This window comes from Hydractinia symbiolongicarpus, chromosome 8 (assembly GCF_029227915.1).
Source record: "Hydractinia symbiolongicarpus strain clone_291-10 chromosome 8, HSymV2.1, whole genome shotgun sequence".
In the NCBI taxonomy this organism is placed as follows: domain Eukaryota; kingdom Metazoa; phylum Cnidaria; class Hydrozoa; order Anthoathecata; family Hydractiniidae; genus Hydractinia; species Hydractinia symbiolongicarpus.
The window spans coordinates 11850798-11875664 of NC_079882.1; the positions used below are offsets into that span (position 1 = coordinate 11850798).

General features: G+C 33.2%; 5 protein-coding genes across 5 annotated transcripts; 4 read left to right on the forward strand and 1 right to left on the reverse strand.

Annotated features, from left to right (window-relative positions):
• Positions 1-2480: 2480 nt before the first annotated feature.
• LOC130654102 (ubiquinone biosynthesis protein COQ4 homolog, mitochondrial-like) lies at positions 2481-3974 on the forward strand. The gene has a single exon (XM_057456632.1). The coding sequence runs from the start codon at positions 2615-2617 to the stop codon at positions 3407-3409; it is 795 nt and encodes a 264-aa protein (XP_057312615.1). The 5' UTR covers positions 2481-2614; the 3' UTR covers positions 3410-3974.
• Positions 3975-4227: 253 nt separating this feature from the next.
• LOC130654106 (molybdopterin synthase sulfur carrier subunit-like) lies at positions 4228-4529 on the forward strand. Its single transcript, XM_057456635.1, has one exon. It carries the CDS (start codon positions 4260-4262, stop codon positions 4527-4529), a length of 270 nt encoding a protein of 89 aa, XP_057312618.1. The 5' UTR covers positions 4228-4259.
• A 7-nt stretch (positions 4530-4536) lies between these two features.
• Positions 4537-5194, forward strand: LOC130654104 (molybdopterin synthase catalytic subunit-like). Its single transcript, XM_057456634.1, has one exon. It carries the CDS (start codon positions 4537-4539, stop codon positions 4999-5001), a length of 465 nt encoding a protein of 154 aa, XP_057312617.1. The 3' UTR covers positions 5002-5194.
• A 278-nt stretch (positions 5195-5472) lies between these two features.
• LOC130654100 (uncharacterized) lies at positions 5473-8613 on the forward strand. The gene is made up of 5 exons (XM_057456630.1): positions 5473-6457; positions 6548-6677; positions 6874-6980; positions 7088-7184; positions 8477-8613. The coding sequence occupies exons 1-5, from the start codon at positions 5616-5618 to the stop codon at positions 8582-8584; spliced, it is 1284 nt and encodes a 427-aa protein (XP_057312613.1). The 5' UTR covers positions 5473-5615; the 3' UTR covers positions 8585-8613.
• A 336-nt stretch (positions 8614-8949) lies between these two features.
• LOC130654101 (uncharacterized) lies at positions 8950-12384 on the reverse strand. Its single transcript, XM_057456631.1, has 9 exons — positions 12047-12384; positions 11933-11966; positions 11571-11627; positions 10922-11086; positions 10571-10647; positions 9778-9892; positions 9625-9663; positions 9510-9539; positions 8950-9305 (listed from the first exon to the last, which is right to left on the reverse strand). The coding sequence occupies exons 1-9, from the start codon at positions 12107-12109 to the stop codon at positions 9082-9084; spliced, it is 804 nt and encodes a 267-aa protein (XP_057312614.1). The 5' UTR covers positions 12110-12384; the 3' UTR covers positions 8950-9081.
• Positions 12385-24867: the final 12483 nt, after the last annotated feature.

A 24867-nucleotide genomic window follows, 5' to 3' on the forward strand; every position in this document is an offset into this window, starting at 1 on the left:
TTATTTATTTACTTTAATTTATTTATTTACTTACTATCTATTTGCTAATTTTATTATCTATCTCATTTATTTATTATTTTAAAAATATTTGTTATTTTAGGTTATTCTCAGGGGCGGATTTAGACTTCGGTCACTTCGGCACTCGCCTAAGGAGAAATTTTGCCATTGAGAAAATCATGTGTATCTAAAAGTAGTAATTGATTTAAAGCAACGCATAATTTTCAATATAAGCGTTTACTAAGGTTCCTTTGCGCAGGATCCGAGTTAATAATCTTAGTGGAGTTTTTACCGAGGTTTGACTCTCCTTCGATGTGCTTTGCCAAAGTACTATGGTTTTTATGGTAGTCGAACTACATTTTGCCACATTTCGGTGATTTTGTTCCTCTCGATTCCTTTGTTTTTTGCCGTAAAAACACTTGACTTCGGCGGCTGCCGAAGTGTGGACTTTTGAACCCTCCACAAAAGAAAAACAAAAGAACTATGACGTCAAGAAGAATCTCGCCGAATTGTGGACTTTTGGACTCTGGTTAAAACAAAAGAATTTGTGACGTAAAAAGAATCTTGCCAAAGTGTTGACTTTTGGACTCTGGCTAAAACAAAAGAATTTGAAAATCTCGCCGAAGTCGTTGAAATTTATGGTAAAAGAAAGATTGATATTGCTTAGGAATAATTTACTTGTCTTATTGTTATTGCCTTGCGGTGGCTGGTCTGTTCGATAGGTTCGGCTGACTTCGCCGAGCACTGAACTGAGAGAAGGCTGAGGAATCGTTTTGTATTGACTTGCAGCAAGTAAGCAGAAGTTTTGAATATGTTATTGTGGAATGAAGTTGAGCAATGCTGCTAAGAAGAAACATTACTGGAAAAACATTTATTCTCTGTGTCGCCTGTGATTGCAGAAGAAATGCAGTTTGGCAGAAAATCAGGCTTTGACTTAACAAAAATCATAGCATCAATTTAATGAAAACTAGCTACGCTTTCAGGTACATATGTTTACTTTTAATTCCATTGATCTTAGAATAAGATACACAATTGCTTTCTTTTGCTGTGCTAGCAAGTGTGAACATGAAACTGTTTTCAAATTCAAAAGAGCTTGTGTTATCTTGGGTTTCTTTTTTATGTAAGTAACAAAACATTCTATAACAACACAATAAATTGAATAGCTGGCCAGCTGGTAAATGTGTAAGGTATAACAATTTGTTGACTTCATAATAACTTTGTATGTTAACTTTTGTAGATCCAAATCTTCTGGCAGTAGACACTTTCCAAACGATTTTTCAACATGTTACAAGGCCAGAAAAGAGAAAACTAGTTTTGAGAGGAAGACTTTGACAAGACTTATGATATTTTGGTTTAAGATCTCTAGCGTCATATCGAAATAATCCCTGGAGATGGTGCTAATTATATACAATTCAAATAAGAAAAAGGCATGGCTTTATTTAATGTGTATAATGGCAATGTTTTTCACATTTTCACTAAAGAAGTTGTCATGCTGATAGGCATGGAAAATGTTTGTGATTTTACTACCATGGTGAAAATGGCGTGGCATATATACTTATTACAACCCTATGGACACAAAAATGTGTAATAATGTAGATAACGATATCTGTTCTTGAATGATTTTGTATTGTTAAAAATTTTAAGTATTTGTAGTTATTATCACATTAGCTACAACGTATTTTCAAGTTTGATTCAACATTTTAAAAGTGAGCCAGAAATGGTTACTGATAAATAAAAACAGTTTTTTTTTGCTTTAAGCTAATAGGGCTAAATATCTTTTGATTGAATGCTCTGCTAATTTAGTGTTTATTCTTTCGTTTTCGTAGGTTGTTGTGTTGTAAGTTTTTTTTTTAATTAAATATTGCTGCTTGAAAATCCAAATTTTAAGTTGTGCTGGCCTTTACCTGTACGGAATCTTGATATTGTATTTATCTGTTGTTGTTTATGTTGTTGTTGCTATGATATAATAATACAAATAAAGCTTATTTACATATGCATTTTTGTGTTGTTGTTTTTGCTTATTTTTCTTATAGGCCTTTCTTTTTCATGTTATTAAATATTTTATATATAATAAATGTGAAAAGTTTTTACTGTTTGCATACTGACTTAATGTACTTAATAAGTTTCTGAGAATTTATAGCCTCAATATTAGCCAAAAACTATTATATTCATCCATAACTTGCAAAAACGTGTTTGCAAATATTTTTGTGGATGTGCAAGAAAGAAGAAATTTTGCTGGGTGGCTAATTTTAGCCTTAATTTTTCTGAAAACATTATTTTGCTATCATTTAAATTTTGTGATTGTTGTTTTCCAAATAACATGTGAGAGATGGACCTGTAAAGGTCCTGTTTGCTGCATTTTGGAGTGCTGAAACAGTTTAATAAGCTAAAGCTCCTGGGGCTTTGCCCCAGAACCGACTTGGGGGGCTAACAGCGCCCCTTTAGACTCCCAGCTGATTTAACACGCGCAATTTTTGCTACGCGAAAATTTAGCCTCTCATCAGTTTCCATGTATTTAGGCTGTCAGTCCCAAGTTTAACTATCAAGAATATATATACTGAAATTTTATAACGTTTTCATGCTTTTCTATACTTCAGTCTAACCTGTCTGTATAAAAATGGCACTGTCACAAAGGTTTGTTTCAAGAGTAATGAATTTTCCAAAACACTTATCCAGTGTTGTCAGAACATATGTAAATCAACATCAAAATTTTGAAGTGCAAGAATCTGGATTAAATTACGAAGGTCATAGACCTACAACATTTTTTCAAAAAGGTTTGTTAGCTGCTGGTTCTGCTATTGCTGCAATAAACAATCCTCTTCGATCTGATATGGTGGCAACATTAGGTGAAACAACTGGTTATTATGCATTGAGACAGTTACAGTTGCAAATGTTGAATGATGAAACTGGAATTCGAATTCTCAAAGAGAAACCAATTGTTGACAGTGAAAAAGTGAAAGTTGAAGAACTTTTACAACTTCCACAAAATACTTTTGGGTATACATATGCAAAATTTATGGCCAGTAATGGTCTTTCATCAAATACAAGGCCATTGGTACATTACTTAGATGACAGTGAATTAGCGTATATTATGAAACGTTATCGACAAATTCATGACTTTATTCATACAATATTGTGTTTTTCTGTGACAGTCCCTGCAGAACTTGTTGTCAAATGGTTTGAATTTGCACATTTTGGATTTCCTATGGCAACATTGGCATCTGTGTTTGGACCGCTGCCTTTAAGTTTAGAAGACAAGAAAGAAGTCACTAAATTTATTCCTTGGGCGGTATACAATGGATTAAATGCGAAGCAGTTTTTGAATGTGTACTTTGAAGAGAGATTTGAACAAGATTTCAAGTCCTTAAAAGAGGATTTAGGATTACTATCTCCTCCATATGATACATTTTAACTCTGATAGAAATGTATAAATTTTGCCCGTATATTATGTAATTGATTCTTTAAAAATGTTCCTAAATTTGGTTTAATTATGCTTACAAATTTTCTTATATGAAAATGTTTGTCATGTTACGAACTAAGAAGGTGAAATTTAATGTGTTTTTGCGTCATCTAATGTTGAAGTTTTCTGGTATTTATTATATTTTATTATTCATGACATTTTTAAAGTCCTTGACAGGAAGCCCCAAGTAGTAGATTTCTTTATCTGTCAATTTACTTTGTGAAACTAGGGGGGACTCATACTTTGTTTGAAAATCGATTATAATTTTTTAATTCTTCAATTTGGTTTCCGGTTCTTGTGACGATTCATTTTTCACATGCTAATAACCATGTTATAGTTCAGTTTATAAATGTTGAAGATATGTTCTCAACAACCCCTTTCGGACAAATTTTTTGTCATTTGTATGAATCATGTCTAACAAATAACTGTTTCTGAATATATATATTTCTTTCTGTTAAAAAACTAATAGTTTTATACTATTTTAAGAATTATTTAGGTATTATAGCATGAACAAGTACAAAACTTTCTTTTTTCTATACCTTATTTTTATTTAAGAAAACTGGAAAAGAGAAGAACAATAATATAAATTCTTTTTTTAGCTTTAATATCGCAGCGATTCAATAACGATCTTCAATCAAGAATCTAGATTATTTTTTCAAAATTTACAATTTGACAAAATATTTATGGGGTGTGGCTTTTCCTTAGTCTTTTGTTCAGTTTTGTCCCATAACATTATATATAGATAGTTTTATAATAATGCTGCTAATTTTAAATTCATTGTTTCAAATTTATTTTAGTTTTGATGGAAGATTGCAGCGTGGAAGTAAACATTTTATTTTTTGCTAAGAGTAAAGAACTTACTGGAAAATCTGTTGATGTTGTTAACCTAAAAAAGAGTAATTGTCTTGACAACCTTCTAAAGGAAATTATACACACATACCCTGCCCTAAACATTTTAAAGGGTAGATTTATAATTGCACATAATCAAGCATACTTGAGAGATACTAAAGAAGTTGTCATTTTGGAAACTGGTGACGAAATTGCTATTATACCACCTATAAGCGGTGGTTGACAACAAAATGATCAAACATGAAAGTGAAACAGAGTATATACTGCTCACTGAAAGCAAATTAGACATTAACTTTGCTTTAGAAAATGTAATATTGCCATGGACAGGTGGAACATCTATATTTGTTGGATCAACCCGTGATTGTTTTGACCAAAAAAAAGTTTTAACGTTGTTTTATGAAGCATATGAAGCAATGGCAGTTAACGAGATTTTAAATATATGTAATGATATAAGAAATAGATATAGCATTGGTAAAATGTGTATTTTACACAGGCTGGGAGAAGTTCCTATAACAGAGGCTAGTGTTATAATATCTATATCATCGAAACATCGTAAAAACGCAATTGAAGCTGTGGAATATGCAATTAATGAATTAAAAGCAAAAGTACCAATATGGAAAAAAGAAATATATGCAAATGGTGAGAGTGATTGGAAAGAGAATAAAGAAGTATTTTGGAGAACTACCAAACCATAACAATTCGTTTTTATCTAGGATTAGTTTTACCTTGTTTAGAAAAAAATAGAAGAGATGTATGTACAGTATAATATATACTTTAATGGAAATTTATGTATAATCTGGAGATATAAAATTTTGGATTTCTAAAAAACGTTGATGTGTATTTAAATTTAGCAGTAACATTGTTCCTGCTTGTAAGTTAAGTTAAAATTCTCCAGGATAGCATAAAACTTTTCAAATTTTTTATCTAAACTAATCACATGCTGTGGTGTAGTGATTAAGATGTTTAATTCAAATAAAATGAACTCTTAACTTGTGTAAAGTTAATGTGAATACATGTTCCAGTCTTGTCAATGAAGAAAAAGCTAGATATGTAATTAATCACTGGCCCAAAATTGATTTTTTGGTGTCCAGGTGTGTGATGTTTAAGTTTCGATTAGTATGTTTACAATTTTGCATATGTGTGATATTAGTTTTACACGTGCAATCAAGATCTTAAAACAACACACCTAATTTTGTTTCAGGTGTGTGTGGAGGCGTGGGGGTGTGATTACGTGCTAGAATGACAAGACTGATGTTCTAATGTATCTGTTTTCAGGTTTTCTAATCTTCATTGATTAAATATACCAAGAATGTTTGGTTCAAATTTTGATTGGGATACAGATAGTACTCAGGATATTTTAAATGAAAAACTGTTTGGGAAGAACTCAAGTGGTGTAATTGAACAGAGTCATGATAAAAAGACAGCTAAATTAAAAAGAAAACATAATACTTCTGCAACAATGGAAAATGAAAAAAAGTCAAGGAAGAAAGAAAAACATGTCGAAGTTTTAAATGATGTTGATCCTGTCTATCGTGTAAAGAATTGTCCGTCTGAGGAAAATACTGCAAAACACGAAGAACTTGCATCAAAAGAGAAAAGGAAGAAGAAGAAGAAAAAAAAGAAGATGTCTATGGTTCCATTGGATAACGATCTTCAGGAGACTAAAGTTGAAAAACTTGATACTAAACAAGACATTGTATCATCTGAATCGAATGTAAAAATACAAAATAACGGTGTAACTCTAAAGACTTTAAATCATAACGAACACCTTAAAAAGAAGTCGAAGAAAACAAAGTCAAAAAAAGTAGAGCAAGAAGTTAATAATATAATTGTTTCGCAGCATACTTCCCATGCTGATAAGCCAGTTTTAAAACAGGACGAAAGTAACACGGACAGATCATTTCATCAATTTCAAAAGTCAAGTCAAAATAAAAAATATAGTAAATTTCAAGCCAAACTTAATCGCCAACTTGAAGGTGGTCACTTTCGATGGATAAATGAGAAACTGTACACAAGCAAGAGTGTAGATGCGAATGATATGTTTCAAAGTGATCCTAAGCTCTTTGAAGTTTATCATAAAGGTTTTGTAGCACAAGTTCAGCATTGGCCACAAAATCCAGTCGAAGTTTTAATTAACCAGATCAGAGAAAGGTCCATATTTTATTGTTGTAGAGTTTTGCTTTTGTGTGTGATCTGAGTGTTTTTTTGTTCATTATTTCTATATTTTTTTATATCATCTAGGGAGCAGGTTCTTGTGGTTGCAGATTTTGGTTGTGGTGACGCAAAAATTGCACAGAGTGTGCCGAACAAAGTTCACTCGTTTGATTTGGTTGCTGTCAATAAAAATGTAACTGCTTGTGACATGAGAAAGGTATAAGTTTAATTTTACCTTGCGGAATGTCTCGCTGAAGTATGCTTAAAAGATCTGTTGACGCCAATTAATAATATTTCTTAAATTCTTCTGCCTTGCGAAAGTTGCAATTGCATTGCTTATATGAATGTTAGCTAATAATTTTTATAGTTTTTGTAAAATATTCATTTAACAACCTCTGATTCGGTCATTTTAGGTGCCTTTAAAGAGCAATTGCGTTGATATTGCAGTGTTTTGTTTATCTTTGATGGGGACGAATATAGTGGATTTCTTGCTAGAAGCGAAAAGAGTTTTAAAAAACCGGTAAGGAGACTTTTCGAGTTCTATTTCTGACACATTTCTTTGAGAATATGGCATTCTACAGTATTTCCATTTATAATTTTAATGTTTATCAAACTTTCAAATTTTAGTGGATCTCTACTGATAGCAGAAGTAAAGAGTCGATTTGAAGATATCAAAACCTTTCTAAGTGATGTAACCTCGCTTGGGTTTACTTTAAAAGAAAAGGTACTGATTTTAAAAAAGTCTTTTTTTTAAACGAAATATATGTTGCCTACCTATGATTATAAACAAGATATTTTGCTAATATGTGTATGGTTATACTGTTTTAACTGTTGTGTCATGTAACTCGCTTGTTTAAAATAATTTCCTTTATGTTGCTAAGATGATCTTAAAACCACCTTAGAATCAACTTCAAGAGAAATTGTCTTTCCATGTTTGTAGATCTTTTTTAGGATGTATTTAAACCAAACTAGATTTAATCTGCTTTTTTCCAAATATTTCTCGACTTCGTCCAATAAATGCGAAATACGGTCTGTTTTTCGGAAGGGGGTTCAATATGGCGTTATAAAAGTAAGCGCTCGTGAGGAAATAAGGTTTTTTATTCTGTTGATTGGGCGTAATTTCATTTGGCCATAAAAAGATCGTTGGTTAAGTCTAGCCGATCTTTCGTTAGATTCTGACGATTATTGATTGGTAATAACCCATAGATGACGTGCTTTCACTTTTTCAATAAGTTACCTGTTGTTTCCTCTTTCTTTATTTTAACTTGCCCTTTGTTCTAGCTCAGTCTGATTTTACTTTTATTTAAACTCGTTCGTTTAAACATTTTTGAAAAATTTAAATATATATACTAATGAATTTCATTGATGATATAGTCCTACAAAGTCCTCGGAAATTGTTACATTTAATTACATGTCATATTGTCCTGGAAGTTAAACTTTCAGCAACATTTCTTGTCACAACGGTTTGATTTCCCGTTTACAATTTCCGTTTTTTCCCCAAACATACAAAACGGTGAAAGCACAACGTGATGACGTCGTCAACACAAACGACGTTTTCAAGACATAAAACTTCACAGCGATAAAATCGTTATAAATTTGCTATGAGATCATTTTTCACTACTGCTGGCCTAAATAGTAATTTAACACAAAAAGAAAAATATTGTGGATTTAGCCAATGACCCGAGAACATTTTAGAAGCAGTAACCTTGAAAATTTCAGGAAATAAATGTAATTAAAACCGATTTTAATACATTCAAAAACTGTACAAAAAATCATGGTACTGCTTCTTTCCAAGCAGTACCATGATTTTTTGTACAGTGGATTTTTCTGTTAAAGAAGTCAGTGATCCTGCAAACATTCTTAAAAGTTTGTATAGTCACCATTAAATCGTAACAAACCCAATAAGTGAAGATATTTCAGCTTCTCTTAAAAGTGCATTATTTTAAAATCTCATTAAAATTTTATTAAATGGACCATGACGTTATGTTATTAACTTATGGTGGCTTTTATTTTCAGGAAGAATCCAACAAGATGTTTGTGATATTGCAGTTCGAAAATTCAGGTGACGTAATCAATAAAAACTTAACGATTTCATTGAAACCATGTATTTACAAACGTCGCTAAAATATATTTTATATTTTATTTTTTCATCATTTCAACGTTTTTATTTTCTGTTCCGATTCATATTTTTACATAAACGTCATATCTAATCTGTCTACTCGTTTTTACAAAAAAAATAAAAGAATCAAAATCGAAGTGACAAATATTGTTTTAAAATTTCAAATAATTATTTTAAATTTTAACTTGTTAAATAACATGTTTTTTAAAAAAATGAGCATTTTTTATAACTACACTAAGGGCTACAAAGGTTTGACAAAGGTCAGTAGAGATTTCACTAGCTCAGCAAAATATCATACTTTGGGAAAAAAAGATTTAGATCCATACAGAAACTCATGAAGTGTGAATACTAAACACAGAAACGCAGGGCTTTATTTAAATCACTTGAGAATCAACCACGTAAAAGTAATATAAGATAATATCGATTGTGTTTTTATTGAAAAATCTGTTTGGTGGTGGATGACCTTTTTGTAGTACTGAAGACGAGTTTTGACATTTCATAGTTACATTTGTGTTAAGAATGCAATAAAAATAAATAAATAAATAAAATATTGATTTGTGTTTCTGCGTGCGGCTGATGTTGAGTGTTTGAGCTCCTTTTTCTTTGCCAGAGAAAACGAACAATTAGTTTCCACGAGATTTTTTGTCATAAAGTCGATTCGCTCTTGTAGACTTCCAGGGACCAATTGACAAATTTCTTCTGCTAATTCTCTTTTTATGTTAAAATCTACAAAACATTCAATCGTTTACTAGATTTTTACCATTGATTTTAACTCATTTTTTATAGTAAAATTTTCTCCCGTCGTGACAAAATTATTTGGAGTTGAAAAAAATGTTAATCACTCGATATAAGTTTAAGAGCTTGGTGTATATATGAAGCTAGGTCTAAAGAACAATAAACATATAAAAAAATCGTGAATTCATTATTTACCTGGTTGAGAGCAGTTAGTCTTGTCCATATCTAGAAAATAATTTAGCCGTGTTATAATTTTTTTAAAACTGTGATACATATGTAAAAGTTTGCGAAATTCATTAAATTCTCTTACGTGGGTGCAACCATGGTAATATTTCGTTTCCGCACACACCTAAAAGTTGATAAAAATACAAATAATTAGTAATTGCGGAAAAAAAAATGTTGAAAATTCAACAAAAGGACTGAGCAGAAGGTGGATGTATGAGTGGTATCAAGAATATCGTACTTGGTGTCACCATGAGGACGCTTTCGTATACTTTGCCGGCTGGTATAGAATTGAGCGTGAATGAATATTTGTGACCTGGTAATATATTGTTCACAATCCAAAACAGACTTGGCTCCTAAAATATACATGATACATAATCTACAACATTTATTTTCAATGTGATGTTTGAGCCATCTCTTTCTGACGTTACCTTGTTAAGTAATTTTTACGAACAATTATTTTCGCGAAATAAGACATTTGCGCGAATCAATTGAATTCAAATATCTCGCGCAGATTTTTTTCGCGAATGGATCATTGTTTGATACAAAGTTACAAAAAGATGGTTAAAGAATTAATTCTGTCGGCGCAAATAGGATATTATCACATCTGAGAACAAAACTGAGTACTGATATCGCCACGGATCTTCATCCCAAATCGAAAGCGATAAAGCAGTTATTGAAATTAGGCAATGAACTGCAAAGAAATTTGCGCAATTTAAAATAAATTAAAAAACGTGATAAGCTTGTACTTCTATTGGGTAAAAAACGATTTGTTTTTGAAAGTCATTTCTAGTGAATTCGAGAAGATTTATTTTCGCGAATTCACTTTTCCCGGAATTTTCACACAGGCGGAAATTCAAAAAAAATAGAATTCTTGAGAAGTAAAATTCGATACTTCTTTGTGACACATGGCGGAGATTACATAGAATTTTTTATAGATTTAGACATTCATATGTAACATATATTTCAAACACATTTGTGACATTTACATGGTAATTCGTCGAATATTTTTCTATCAAATAAATTAGATTTACCTTTTTAGTTTTAAAATCTGAGTATAAAGTGTACGCTGTTTCATTGGTGATCACTTCAACTGCAAATCCCCAGCAGCCTAAAAGAGAAAGCGGTGGTAAATACAATAGAATAGAAATAAAACTAATTACCTGCGCCTTACTGAACAAATACCCAAATGACTACCTTTTTTCCTGATGAATTAGATCTAATCAGTAAACTCACTCGACTAATTAACTAAATCCCAGCCTCATCCCATTCTTATAAAAGAAAAAGACTGTACGCGATTCACACAAACAATTTAGCATTTTACCAGAGCAATCCCGTTTGTAATTTGTTAATACTTTGTTATTCCCTTTAAATTATTGACTTACCAGCATTCTCCACATTGTTGATATCAGAATCAGTGTGCAAAAGATAGCTGTATTTGCCACTAGAGTTATTTACAGCATATGTCACGCTCAAAGCATTGGTGCCTTTACAGTTTGTTATCTGGCAGTCGTATTGTTCTTCAATAACATTTCTTTCCAGATGTTTTTCTAAATCGTAACACATTTTTGTTTTGAAAATACTACACAGGTGATGTTGCTCGCTCATTCAGGTTGCTTATTGCACTGGAATATCGAGTCAATAAAGATCTAGCAACGATTAATAAGAATCCCTGATAGAAGGGGGACATTTTTTTCGATACATATACACCTTTAATATTGGCGGGAAACCAATTACTAATCGAATTTTTAATCTTGCAACGAGGTTTCAAACAGCTTTTAAAACTGCATTGCTAACGAAGATAGTAGCAATGCAGTTCTTATAGTAAAAAATCGAGTGTAGAAATTTGTATAAAAAAATATGTTATTTGTCCGTTACTCTGGAGTGTAACACAAATGTAAACATGACAAGTGAACACAACATGATCGCCTGATCATGTTGTGTTCACTTGTCACAATACAAACACTATTACAATATTATCCACAAATACTATTCTGGATGACGTTTGTTTATGTTTGAAAGTAAACTACTTACTTGGATTAACGTATGTTTCAATGAAATATGTCTTGTTGCAAACTGAAGAAAGTTTGCCTGAAAAATATAAAAAATATTAACCCTTTAAACTAAATTTACTTTTTCCCCCAAAAAATTAAATTCAACTGAAAAAAAATATTAATTTCAATAATTTTGGTTTTATGTGTGAGTGATGAAAATACAGATTGTTTGTTGCATTGTTTGAACAGGAAGGATGTTGGTTTAAAAGCAGAACATCGTGAAAAACACATGTTTGAACATAACTTTATACAAAGATATTACAGAACGTTTTTGCGCGAAAATCTCGCAATAAATAAACATGACAATAAAAAGAACGGAATAGCATGTAATTATTTGATTACCTTGTATTTTACCTTGGCTGTAATATCTTCCTTCCTAAAATGAATTAAATGATGTTGTTATTTGTTGCAAAGTGTAAATATAGTTTTAGGTTGGATTAAAACAAATATACGTACTGATATGCAGATCAATGCGAATAGAAGCCATAAACCTAGTTGTGAAGCAGCCATGTTGCTCATAATACTTTCCAAAATTTCTACCACTCGATTGATAGAATGATCGTTCAATAATAAATTCGAAAGCCTGCTCGCTTCTTTTATGCGCGCCAGTTGTTCCGGTTGTCAAAATTAATATAGGCTTATCATCATCTTTTGTTTTGTTTACATTTTTATGCACGTGAATTATTTATTTATGTATTTCAAGGATTTTCTTCCTTTTGGTACTTCGTTTACACCGTCGGTATTTTTGTCTACGTAAAGTTTGTTAAAATGATGACGATATTAATGATGAGAATTTTCTTGCTCTTAAAAGAATTTCAAGTGTAATGACTTATGACTCGCTTCCTTATTATCGATTGTTTGGTTCTTCTTAGCAATCTTTGGTGAAATTTTGGTTTCACCTATTTTGTTCGCAGACGGTGGGACAATGATAATCAAAATTGAATAAAAAAGACCTGAGTTTTATTTTCATTACGTAGAACATCTCTCGCGTTTGAAAGCAACAAAACATCCATTATTAGAGTAGCCATTGTTGACAGGCCTACTTCAATTTTTAGACAAAACAACTGAAGCTCATTTGTTGTAGTTTGCTCGTCATTCTCAGTTTATTTCCGAAGGCAAGTTTTCATGTAGCCCAACGTAATCAATGAAGAATACAACCTTCATTAAACAGTAGCCTTAAAAGAATAAAATGCAGTCGAACCTGCTCTACACAATGCCAGACAACTCTTTTCAACAGACATTAACTAGTGGAATGTTGTTGACCTCCCACGCGAAAATATTTGTAGCTATTCACTTGTTATTAGCGAAATATTTTTTGTACTCAAACAATATTATTTTTAATCTTTTTATTTTCATATTTAATTTGAATTTTGTTACACCACAAGTCGTTATAATCTGACCTCCCGCCGGAAAACAAGTTGATTTCATATGAAGAGCTTCAAGCTGTTTATGGTTCTTTATTCTAAAAACAATTTTTTTTGATACTTAAGATTTCTGACTTAAAGGTTTTGCGAACTACGTTAATTAATTCACGACGTTGTGTCTTTGACGCGAATGAGGTACTGTTTTAAGGGTTTATCAAGGTATGTGGTGACGTAAATATGTTTTCCAGTATCCAGTTTGATATTTAAAACATTTTACAATCTATGATAGTACATTCCGGTAATAAACTTTCAAGACTTTTTTGTCAAAAAAAAAAAAAAAAAAATAGTCATATCGAATTAGCTTTGTTATTTCACCATTTGTTCATATCCATAACAAAATACCCTATTCATAAATTTATTTTCATTGATGTGCTGCAGACTTTACAAAATATAGATCTCTGTTGTCGCAAGGAGGTTTAAAAAGAAGGAGAGAGAACTCGCGGCGTCCCTTTAAATTTTCTATTCAATTTTTTATTGTTTCGGCGCCCCTTTGAACTGATCCGTGTCTCTGATTTGGCTCAATATTTACCTACCGACTCTGAAACGAGTGTTTTAACGAGAAAAGATAAATCTTAAAAATCACACTTACAGCAATGCGGAAGAGCAGGAAAACAGGTAAGTCGTCCACGTATTACTTCCTGAATATAAAGGAGATATAGTATTCAACATGTGTTAGACCTATGTACCTTCCCAAGCCTTGTGGAGATAATGATGTGCTATTCTCCATAAAGCACAAGTGTAGTAGCCTGTAGTAGAGCGTTGTAGAATGTATTTCTCTGTAGTAAAGCGTATTTATCTGTAGTAGAGTGTAGTAGCCTGTAGTAGCCTGTAGTAGAGTGTAGTAGCGTGTAGTAGAGCGTAGTAGAATGTATTTCTCTGTAGTAAAGCGTATTTCTCTGTAGTAGAGTGTAGTAGCCTGTAGTAGCTTGTAGTAAAGTGTAGTAGCGTGTAGTAGAGCGTAGTAGAATGTATTTCTCTGTAGTAAAGCGTATTTCTCTGTAGTAGAGTGTAGTAGCCTGTAGTAGCTTGTAGTAAAGTGTAGTAGCGTGTAGTAGAGCGTAGTAGAATGTATTTCTCTGTGGTAAAGCGTATTTCTCTGTAGTAGAGTGTAGTAGCGTGTATTAGCCTGTAGTAGAGTGTAGTAGCGTGTAGTAGAGCGTAGTAGAATGTATTTCTCTGTAGTAGAGCGTATTTCTCTGTAGTAGAGTGTAGTAGCGTGTAGTAGAGCGTAGTAGCGTGTAGTAGAGCGTAGTAGAATGTATTTCTCTGTAGTAAAGCGTATTTCTCTGTAGTAGAGTGTAGTAGCCTGTAGTAGCCTGTAGTAGAGTGTAGTAGCGTGTAGTAGAGCGTAGTAGAATGTATTCCTCTGTAGTAAAGCGTATTTCTCTGTAGTAGAGTGTAGTAGCGTGTAGTAGAGCGTAGTAGCGTGTAGTAGAGCGTAGTAGAATGTATTTCTCTGTAGTAAAGCGTATTTCTCTGTAGTAGAGTGTAGTAGCCTGTAGTAGCCTGTAGTAGAGTGTAGTAGCGTGTAGTAAAGCGTAGTAGAATGTATTTCTCTGTAGTAAAGCGTATTTCTCTGTAGTAGAGTGTAGTAGCGTGTAGTAGAGCGTAGTAGCGTGTAGTAGAGCGTAGTAGAATGTATTTCTCTGTAGTAAAGCGTATTTCTCTGTAGTAGAGTATAGTAGCCTGTAGTAGCTTGTAGTAGAGTGTAGTAGCGTGTAGTAGAGCGTAGTAGAATGTATTTCTCTGTAGTAAAGCGCATTTCTCTGTAGTAGAGTGTAGTAGCGTGTAGTAGAGCGTAGTAGCGTGTAGTAGAGCGTAGTAGAATGTATTTCTCTGTAGTAAAGCGTATTTCTCTGTAGTAGAGTGTAGTAGCCTGTAGTAGCTTGTAGTAGAGTGTAGTAGAGCGTAGTAGAATGTATTTCTCTGTAGTAAAGCGTATTTCTCTGTAGTAGAGTGTAGTAGCCTGTAGTAGCTTGTAGTAGAGTGTAGTAGCGTGTAGTAGAGCGTAGTAGAATGTTTTTCTCTGTAGTAAAGCGTATTTCTCTGTAGTAGAGTGTAGCAGCCTGTAGTAGGCTGTAGTAGAGTGTAGTAGCGTGTAGTAGAGCGTAGTAGAATGTATTTCTCTGTAGTAAAGCGTATTTCTCTGTAGTAGTGTGTAGTAGCGTGTAGTAGAGCGTAGTAGCGTGTAGTAGAGCGTAGTAGAATGTATTTCTCTGTAGTAAAGCGTATTTCTCTGTAGTAGAGTGTAGTAGCCTGTAGTAGCTTGTAGTAGAGTGTAGTAGCGTGTAGTAGAGCGTAGTAGAATGTATTTCTCTGTAGTAAAGCGTATTTCTCTGTAGTAGAGTGTAGTAGCGTGTAGTAGAGCGTAGTAGCGTGTAGTAGAGCGTAGTAGAATGTATTTCTCTGTAGTAAAGCGTATCTTTCTGTAGTAGAGTGTAGTAGCCTGTAGTAGAGTGTAGTAGCGTGTAGTAGAGCGTAGTAGAGTGTATTTCTCTGTAGTAAAGAGGCGTTCATAATGGTCTCGCACTATATACGAACGAAAAATTATCGTGACATCTTCGCACAAAGAGATTCTTATCAGTACATCACTTGTAGTTGGTAGATAAGCAAGGGATGATGGCCGATTCGCCAGTGGTCATCATAATATCAGAGACAAAGAAACAAATTTAGCAGACACGCCTAAATATTCATTTTCAATTTCACATTCTGTGTTTTACTGCGCTTACCCAACGAGACATGATCCGTTTGTTTGAGCCTTAGAGAATACATTACAAGCAATGTATGTCCTAAATACCATGAGTGTTCACTATTATGCTTTGTATTCATACATCAATCGTCAATTCCTCACAAGTTACTTTGGGGATATTAATTTTGCTCTTGATTGTTGAATGTCTAGTTGCGGTTTTATGAAAGAATAGTCGAAATTTCTATCTTTGAGCTGGAACGTGAACAACCAGTGTGTAATGTCATCCATACTTCATAATTTTCAAGTGCAGAAATTGTTACTTTAAAATTGCTCTACCGTGTTTAGTATTTGCGAAAACACTACAAAAGTCTTCATGGAAAAAATAAATGAAGCCTTTTCAATGTAGTTTATATGTTCAAACGCAATTCATGATAGCCGTTCACTGGGTGAAGCAAAACTAAATTTGGATATGTTTACATCCTACAAAGAGCTTTTTCTCAGTAAATCAAGTGTAGTTGGCAGATAAACAAGGCATAAACGTTGATTTGCCAATGTTCATCATAATATCACATACAAAGAAGCAAATTTAGGAGACCCGTCTAAATATTCCTTTTCAATTTCACATCTTGTGTTCTTCTGCGCTCACCCAACGAGTTCGAAATACCCTCAATGCTCAATGAACAAATACAACTGGTAAACGAGACGGAAGACAACCCATTTATCCCAGATGCCGGAGGAAATGATTGATGCGGCTCCCTTAGAGACGATCGTAGACGAGGACGAAGAAGGCAATAGTGATATTGAGATCGATTAGTGTTTGTTTTTATTATACTTTTAGAAATATATGTTGTGTTTATTAAAATTGTTGTTTTTATTTTTTAGCACACTAAGACTTTTGCATAATTTTATAAGTCCCCTCCCATTTAACCCCCCGCCACGCCCCTCCCAAATAAGCCCCGTCCCCCAAAACCCATTTTGACAAATAAGCCCCCAGGGGCCTAATCGATCATTAACGGTAGACGTAATAGATCTTTCACGGTTGCGCAAAGCATTCTGGGTAATCACTATGACAAAATACAACACCGCTGCTAGCAGGGATGCGAAGTTTATGTGGTGGCGTGGTTTTTCTGTTTATACAAGTTAATTTTTAATCAATTCTTGTATATTTTACACAAAAAAATTAATTAAAAAAGCTAAAAAGTTAAATCAAGTGAGCTTGATGGCTTCGGTTAAAGATATTAAATGTTTGCAGAATTTTTTAGAACTTTCTATGGCTGAACTTCAATTTTTCCTTTCCCAGCGTGGGCTTCCAACATCTGGATCACATGGAACGTTGGCTGTAAGAGCTCTGATTGCTCATGAGCAAAAAGTAGAAGTAAAAGCCACTGCTGAACATACAATTTGCTTCTGCGTAACATGCGAAAAGACATTTGATTCAGACGAAGAGCTGACTTGGAATGTTTGGAAGGGTAAGTCGGTTTAAAATAACTGAAACAAATACCCTTTTTGGTTGGTTCGTTTTTAACGTAATTTCGAACGTTTTCTTCTCCCTTTAAAATTTGAACTGTACATTCTAATTTAAGTAGTTGTGGATTAAAATTTGCCATACACTCAATTATAGTGCCGTATTTTTCCTGCGCGCGCAGAAATTGAGGTAACTTTTCTCAGTCAGGGATAACCGCAAATTAGGCTATGATAGTCTAATTAGTCTACGATAGCCTATTTAGGCGATTTATCTCTCCTAATTAGGCTATCAAAATGGTTTTTGCTGCCTATCGCTGTTCTGTTACATAGTCGCAATGATTTTATTAGCTAAAAACATTCTATAGAACCCCTTTTTGATGGTCCAAATATATTTTTCTTTATTATTTGCGCTGTCAGTAGATATAGCGTTTAGTTTGTTTTGATTTAGAACGCATGCGCTGTGATACGGCTTCTTTGTTTTACGGCCACGGTTGCTTCTGAACAAAGGCTAAATTTCCCGCGCGCATATTTTCAACATGGTGGCGCATAGCCTAAATAGACTATTTCTCGTCTAATTAGCCGATCCAAAGACTTTTGACGTATAATTTTTAGTTCCGCGAAGCAAATTACATGAAATTTTACTTGACCAAAGACGATTTGACAGGCCACTGGATAGCCAAAAAAACATGGCGCAACTATACGTCGTTTCCGTTATATTTAACAAAGAAGATAGCAAATCGCCTAAATAGGAGATACTCGCCTAAATAGTCTATGAAAAATCTCCTAACTAAGCTACTAGCCTAATTTGGCGTGATAGCCTAATTTGCGGTTATCCCTGACTGTTTCTGATTAGTTTGTTTACATTTTTACCTCCATTTCTGCGTGCGCATCGGGCATTAAATAATCACTTAGATGCGTGCGCAAGTAAATATCAGGACTGTGATTCCATGTATTGGTATTCCATCTAATCATGTGCAAAATTTGATTGTTGTTTTAAAGATGAGAATAGATTTCAGCTATAAAATGGCTACTGACCGGTTTTGATTCTGCCCTGTAAAATACAAAGCCATTTGTCAGGGGCACAGACCTCACAAGCTCGGTCTGTACTTTTGAGCCAGGCTTTGTATTTTACAGTACATTATCAAAACCGGTCAGTATTTATTTATTAATGATTAGGCGGACGTCACAAATATTTGGTGTTAGAGTCACCCGACTGACCCTAATTTTTGATCGAAATTTTTGATATACTGAGTCGGAAAAACTAAAATGACAAAAAATATTATACGCTTGTTGTCTCTCCACAGCAATTGCAGCGATTGTTGTGCTTCGCTTTAAAATGTGAAAAGTGTTCACGCGGAAACTGCCGGAGGTGCCAAAGTTATCATTAAACATCGGCGATTTAATGGCGCGCGTTAATGGCTGGATGGTTGGATAAAATTTTTCGAAATTTTGAGTTATCATTCGCCGATCTACCAACCGACTTTATTTTTGGTGCTCAAATGACTCTAACACCAGATATTTGTGACGTCCGCCTTATGTAATTTGGATGCCAGCTATCGTTCAAAGTGTTTCCACTCTTTGAAGGCTTGAAATGCATAAAGTACTGTCAATTCTGAATTCCAGCTTGTATTAAGGCTTTCAGTGGTAAAGTAGCTGTATATTTATTTTTACTATAAAGCCAATGTTCAGCTAGCTACTAATAAAAAGCCTGTAATTAGTAAGTTAAAAAGAACACCCACTGTGCTGAATGATAAAAGATAAATGGGCTGTGGTATTTCTTTTGAATAAACTTCACTTCTTTTATTCTGAACTTCTGGTAACCAATTAAACCGGGGCTATGGTAACATTCAGATTCACTCACCCATGTTGAATCTCCGTCAAGAGGAATCGAGCCCCGGTCAGAGTACGAGAGCTATAACCACTAATCTACGGCCCCACAAGTAACCTCGAGATTTCCTCCTTTACATAAACCAGGGTTTCAAATAACCTGGAAAATACTTAAACTTGAAGTATAGACCTATATTCTGAAAATTTAAAAGTAAATCTCAATTATTATGATACACAACATTACTACAATATATCATTGGCTATCGGTTGTCTTTTCAGAAATGGAAAAGGATGCAGCCTGAAAGGAAAGCTGAAATATTGAGGTATCAGAAAATATCTATAAAAATAATTTGATGGCTCAAAAGGTTTGACTCACTGATGGTATGACAATACTGGGATCTATTAAAGATTAAAATTGAAGAGGCGTCCAGGGCCTCAATCTTGACAGTCCCACCAGTGAATCAGAACTAGAGATCAAGACTATCACTGTATAACATATGCACATTTTACCAGGAATTCCATGAAAAAAACAACACGCATGAATCTATATTGGAGAATTTGCGCATCCAATTTTTTAATTTTTAGTATTCACTTATTGAATGGTTTAAAAGTGTTAAATATATTAACACATTGTTTTGTCGGTAGAAGTAACCTATAGCAAATATATACTGCAGGAATACATGACAAAGGGAGGGCTATGTCGTACGATGTTGTATTCACTGCAATCATCTACTATTTCGTTTGCCGTGTCAATCCGCCCCTCAACATGGCCGCAGATTATCTTTTCACAGCAGGTTATATTTTCTCGTAACGATTGTGTTCCTTACTACAAGACATTCTTTTTTAAACTCTAATTCCATTTCAATCTTTTGCTCCATACAATTCTTTTTTTCGTGGGCAAGATGCATGTGCATTGATGTTTTAAAACAGATGATCATTCCAATTTATTTTAAAAAAATTTATAATTTGTTAGGATTTGTGCATTTAATGTTTACAAAATCAAGATTTTTAATTTTAAAAATGTTACCACAAGATTTTTAGTTCCGTAAATTCTCAGTGATCTGCTGTTATAAGACCAAAAAATAACTTTTTGAGGAAAATGATGATAATAGGTATAATTTACATATAAAAATTGATTCTTTCCAGTATACAATTTCTGGCAACAATAACTTACGCTGTTGATTGTCATAATACTTATTACAGCCATTCATTGGAAAACCATGCTATTAATGGTACACATTAACTGTGGAAATTTCCTATTAAAAAGTTTAAATTGGTGTTGTTGTTTTTTTCAATTATCTGCTGAATAATAATTTTATAAAAAGATTAAAAAATAATTTTTTGAGGAAAACGTTAGTTTTTAAAATCTGATGTGGTGGAAAAGTAGGCCAGGGTTGATTTTTTATATAAAGAGAATATTTTTTTAAATATAATTTCCACCAACATGAAATGCAGCTAATTCCATACTGAATACATGTTCTGAAAGAGCTGGCACATTTATATTTATTTTTGAAAAAAAGAGACAGTGTACGTCATCTATTCAAAGATATCTGAGTTAAGCATATAATTATATTTCTGTAGCCTGAGCTAGATTGAATTTTGTTAATTATTTTGAGTAAGCTTATTTTTTAAAGAAAGACAAATAGTGCTGTGTGTTCACTTTAGTAGTAGGAATACTTTTTGCCACTTGAAATACAATTGATCCGAAGATATTTTTTGTCTTGTATGAAAGAAATTTGGACAATACTTTAAGGCAAGAACTTCTATTGTTCTTTGCTCACGTGATCATTATTGGGAAATCTTTTCTTCTTTAATGTTAGATGTGGCCATGCTGGCTTTATGCATATTGGTTGATTTTAATTCGGGTTGCACTGAAAAATTATTATATAAAAAAACTCAATTTTAATATCTCAAAGAAAACTTAGTTAAAGGAGCACTCCAGTGAAAAAAAAATATTTAAGAAAAAAATGTTATATAAAACATAGAATCGGATAATTCTCTTCATGAAAAAGACTTTACAAAGCTACAGCCACACGACTTCGAACCTCTTCTGTCTCACAAGGGGGAAATTAATAATGATGCAAAGTGATGAGGTGTCTTTTACTGGCTCAAGCAACGTTCTTAGCAAAATATTTTTTTTTTTTAAGAAATAAATATACTTAATCGCTTTTTTTAACATTCTTTTCGTCAAAAAACTTTATCATTTGCTTCATTAAAAAATCTTTCATACTTTACAAGCCAATTTATTTTTTTTACAGTTCAGCAATATTTTTCCTCTGCACACGCTTTTTTTGCGCACAAATGTAAACAAATTTTATGTAACGTTGAAATTTTCTCCGTGATGGAGGACCATTGAAATGCGTGATATAAAATCAAATAATGTTCGGGTCTAGAGAAGTTGGTAAAACGGGGTATTATTATTGTATAAATAAAAATCAATCTTTGATTATGGTAGGTCATAAATGTGTTGCAGAAGCTACTGACTTACAAGTGGTTGTTTTGACAAAGCTGTTTTAGAAACTGCATTATCAGCATTACATGCAGCCGTTATAAAGTTACAAAGATTGAAGAAAATGGGTACATTTACCCCCTGAAAATACTTGGCATGTCCTTCCATCAAAAAAGCTTCTTTTTTGAAAAACAAAGAATAGAAACTTGAGCGCTACAAAAGATACATGTGTAACTAGAAAGCTTTTTTGTCGGTGTTTGTATTGGAAATTCGTATAATGTTCTCTTATTTAATATAAAAATGTACAAAACGTTATTTGGTTGAGTTCTGTGGATATAAGTACAAATATTGAGATGAGAAGAAATGAGAAACTTTAATCGCGTTCACTAGCTAAAATGGCATTTTTTACAAAGTGGCAGAGTATCTTAATATGGAAGTTTATTTCCTGCAGATATCTTTTAAAAGAACTATCTGTTAAGTGCACCAACCAAATATAAAAACTTTGATCGCTTGGTAGATCACCTGCACGACGTATTTTGTTTAGCCGTTTTTGAGTTCTTTCTTTTTCACAGACGGGATTCTGTGAAAACTTACTTCTTTACACTTCTCTGATCGATCGGTACATAGAAACACAGAGCAACTAACCATTTTTTAAAGATTTAAACGTAAATTACATACAAAAGCGATTTAATGTAAGCTGTATTTATAGGTCTTAACATGCGCTTGCTTAAACTTTCTGCACGATGTGATGTCATTATTTATAATCGGGTCTAGTCCGAAATGAAATCGCGCCTGTCTGTTTTTTATGAGAAAAAAATTGAATATGCGAAGGCTTGTACAACAATTTTAAATAAGAAAAACAAGTAAAGTAAGTTTTTTTTGATTTCTTATGCTTTTCTGAGTACGTATAAAACAAACAAAAAAAAGAAAAGTGATTTTTACTGGAGTTCCCCTTTAACTAGGCTAGACATGTCTGAAATCTGTACAATCCTTGTTAAACTGAGACAGTGTAGAGATACTGCTAACTTGGTACCATATTTATTCAAATAAGTAGTCAAATTTTTATTCAGTATATTGACTTTCAGGAGGGACATGTTATATGTACAGGTAATATTGCCAGTTGAAATACCCCTAAGTTGAAGTATATCCCTCTCTTCAGTCAGCTAATTTCCTACCTCAAGGCTTTATTGCGACTTATGCTGAAAAAATGAATAAGCAATTTCTGATACTTTTGCACCCTGTTTTAATTTATAACAATCGTGGAGTGGTGGAGTTAGTTTTACAGTGTAATGATTTTAAAAACTAGATAAATTTCTGTTGTTTTAATTTAATGATGATGCGCGATGTTTTTTGTTCACAACTCTTCTCGGATTTTTCTGTTCTAATTTATACTTTGCTTTTTATGTTAATCAATTTGGTGGTAATTTTTGCTTCTTTACTGTTTTTTTTGTTTTTTTTTGTATTTCTAATGCAGGTAAAACCAAAAAAAACTTTGATGAAAATGATTCTTGGAAGAGTGGGATAAGGAAGTTTTCTGGTAACAAAATTAGTTTTGTGTAAATACTGATACTATGTGTGACCTTTTGTATTTCTGTGTTATGTTATTTAAAAAATATTTCCATTGTTGTAAAACCATGAAAGTTATTGGTTCGAATCCAATCCATCTTTAAAAGGTGGTAGTTCAAATGAAAGAACAACATGGTGTGTAATTAGTTTCATACTGCAACAAACAATAATGCAAATCAATTCAAAAAATTTTACAAACAAATGTTTCAAAAAAAGAGGTAACTATAAGAAAAGAAATGAAAGAAGGAAATTTTTTAATTTACTCGGGATATACGTTCAGTTATTCAGGTTTTGCTGAGCTATAACTACAATCATGTTCATAAATTATTGGAAAAACGGCTTTTGAGGCTTTTTTCAGAGTTTCCCCCCTCTCCCCCAACAGTCAGTGTTGATTTTGTGTTGATTTGTGCCCCAAAATACTGCCGGCGACTCTGGAAAAGACCTCCAACCAACACTAAAGAGTGGGGGGAGGGGGAAAGTGGTTTTTCCAAAACTATTATGAACATGATTGTAGTTGCCATGTGAAAATCAAATCCAATAAGTAAAATTTAGTTAAAAAAATAATTTTTTGAGGAAACTAATTTATAACACCGCAGTTTGTAACATGTAATTGGTAATAATGTAATAATGTAATTGGTTCAAGAAGCTTGAAAGGTGGATATATTTTGGATAAGGTAGAAGATTGGATTAATGAATTAAAGATGCTGAGTAAAATTGCTAAAACAGAGTCGCAAGGGACATAAAGTTGTTTTATCAGTGGCTGGCTACAAGCATAAATTAACATACTGTATGCAAACATACCACACATAATATAATTATTGGAAGAAGTACTCGTAGTTATTAATTCGAATTAATACCAGCACTGACGGGAGGTATTAAAGTAAACAATAACGAGAGACAACTGCTGTCACTGTGAAATGTGTAAGCAGGAAATCAGACTGAACGATATCAACCAGGAAGCAGTGTATCTAGTTGACTGACTACCTTCAAGGAACGAGAGATACACAATTAACAAGCTATGCTTCTGGGCTCAGATTCGAATTTCAAGTTCACAATTGATCATGCTTTGTCATGCAAATAATGTGGCTTCCTTTCGCTTAGACAATGAAATCCGTAATGTCACGGGGATGTAACTAAAAGAGGTTTGTCATGATGTACGCATTGAACCGTGTCTACAACAGTTACCTGGTGAGCCATTGAGCCAGTGGACAGCGAATGTTTCTCAGGAATCGAGAGTTATGTATGCACAAGAGGCTTTTGGAACACTGGTCAAATGGCATTTTTAGATGCGAAGGTGTGCTACCAAAAGCATATGATGTAAATAAAATGGAAAAAAAGAAAAATTACAATAAACTTATTTTGCAAGTAGAGCATGAAACTTTAACGCCACTAGCGATATCCGTGTGTGGCGGAATGGGTCGCGTGTGTCGAAAGTTCTATACTCGGCTTTCTGAAATGATTTCTGAAAAGCGTAAACAACATTTTTTAAAACTTTCAGCATGGATATGACGTAACATTTGTTTTGCGCTTATCAAGTCTATATGCATATGTGTTCGAGGAAGTCGATCAGTCTTTTCATCTAACCTTGTCGCATCTCTGTCAGTGGATCCTAAAGTAGTTCTGCTACCTTTATATATCATACTTATGTCTACATCAACTGAATAGCATTTTTCTTTTAATAAAGCGGCGATATTTCGGTATAGAAAAATTATAACAAATTATTTTATTGAAATGTATGTACAGTTGACTCTCTCTAATCCGAATCTCAAGGGGGATAATTCTCTTTCAGATTACAGAGAGTCGGATAGTAGAAAGTAGATTATGAGAGTTTCTTAAGGAAAGTTGACGCTGATTTTTA

What these genes read in the sequence shown, in the direction of transcription:
- LOC130654106 (XM_057456635.1), top strand. Translation starts at nt 4,260, where the DNA reads ATGGAAGATTGCAGCGTGGAAGTAAACATTTTATTTTTTGCTAAGAGT.
- LOC130654104 (XM_057456634.1), top strand. Translation starts at nt 4,537, where the DNA reads ATGATCAAACATGAAAGTGAAACAGAGTATATACTGCTCACTGAAAGC.
- LOC130654100 (XM_057456630.1), top strand. Translation starts at nt 5,616, where the DNA reads ATGTTTGGTTCAAATTTTGATTGGGATACAGATAGTACTCAGGATATT. An exon ending in ATTAACCAGATCAGAGAAAG is followed by an intron (nt 6,458 to 6,547) that starts GTCCATATTTTA and finishes TATATCATCTAG; the next exon opens with GGAGCAGGTTCTTGTGGTTG. An exon ending in GGTTTACTTTAAAAGAAAAG is followed by an intron (nt 7,185 to 8,476) that starts GTACTGATTTTA and finishes TTTTATTTTCAG; the next exon opens with GAAGAATCCAACAAGATGTT.
- LOC130654101 (XM_057456631.1), bottom strand. Translation starts at nt 12,109, where the DNA reads ATGAGCAACATGGCTGCTTCACAACTAGGTTTATGGCTTCTATTCGCA. An exon ending in TCGCATTGATCTGCATATCA is followed by an intron (nt 11,967 to 12,046) that starts GTACGTATATTT and finishes AATTCATTTTAG; the next exon opens with GAAGGAAGATATTACAGCCA. An exon ending in ATTACCATGGTTGCACCCAC is followed by an intron (nt 9,540 to 9,624) that starts GTAAGAGAATTT and finishes ATTATTTTCTAG; the next exon opens with ATATGGACAAGACTAACTGC.
- LOC130654102 (XM_057456632.1), top strand. Translation starts at nt 2,615, where the DNA reads ATGGCACTGTCACAAAGGTTTGTTTCAAGAGTAATGAATTTTCCAAAA.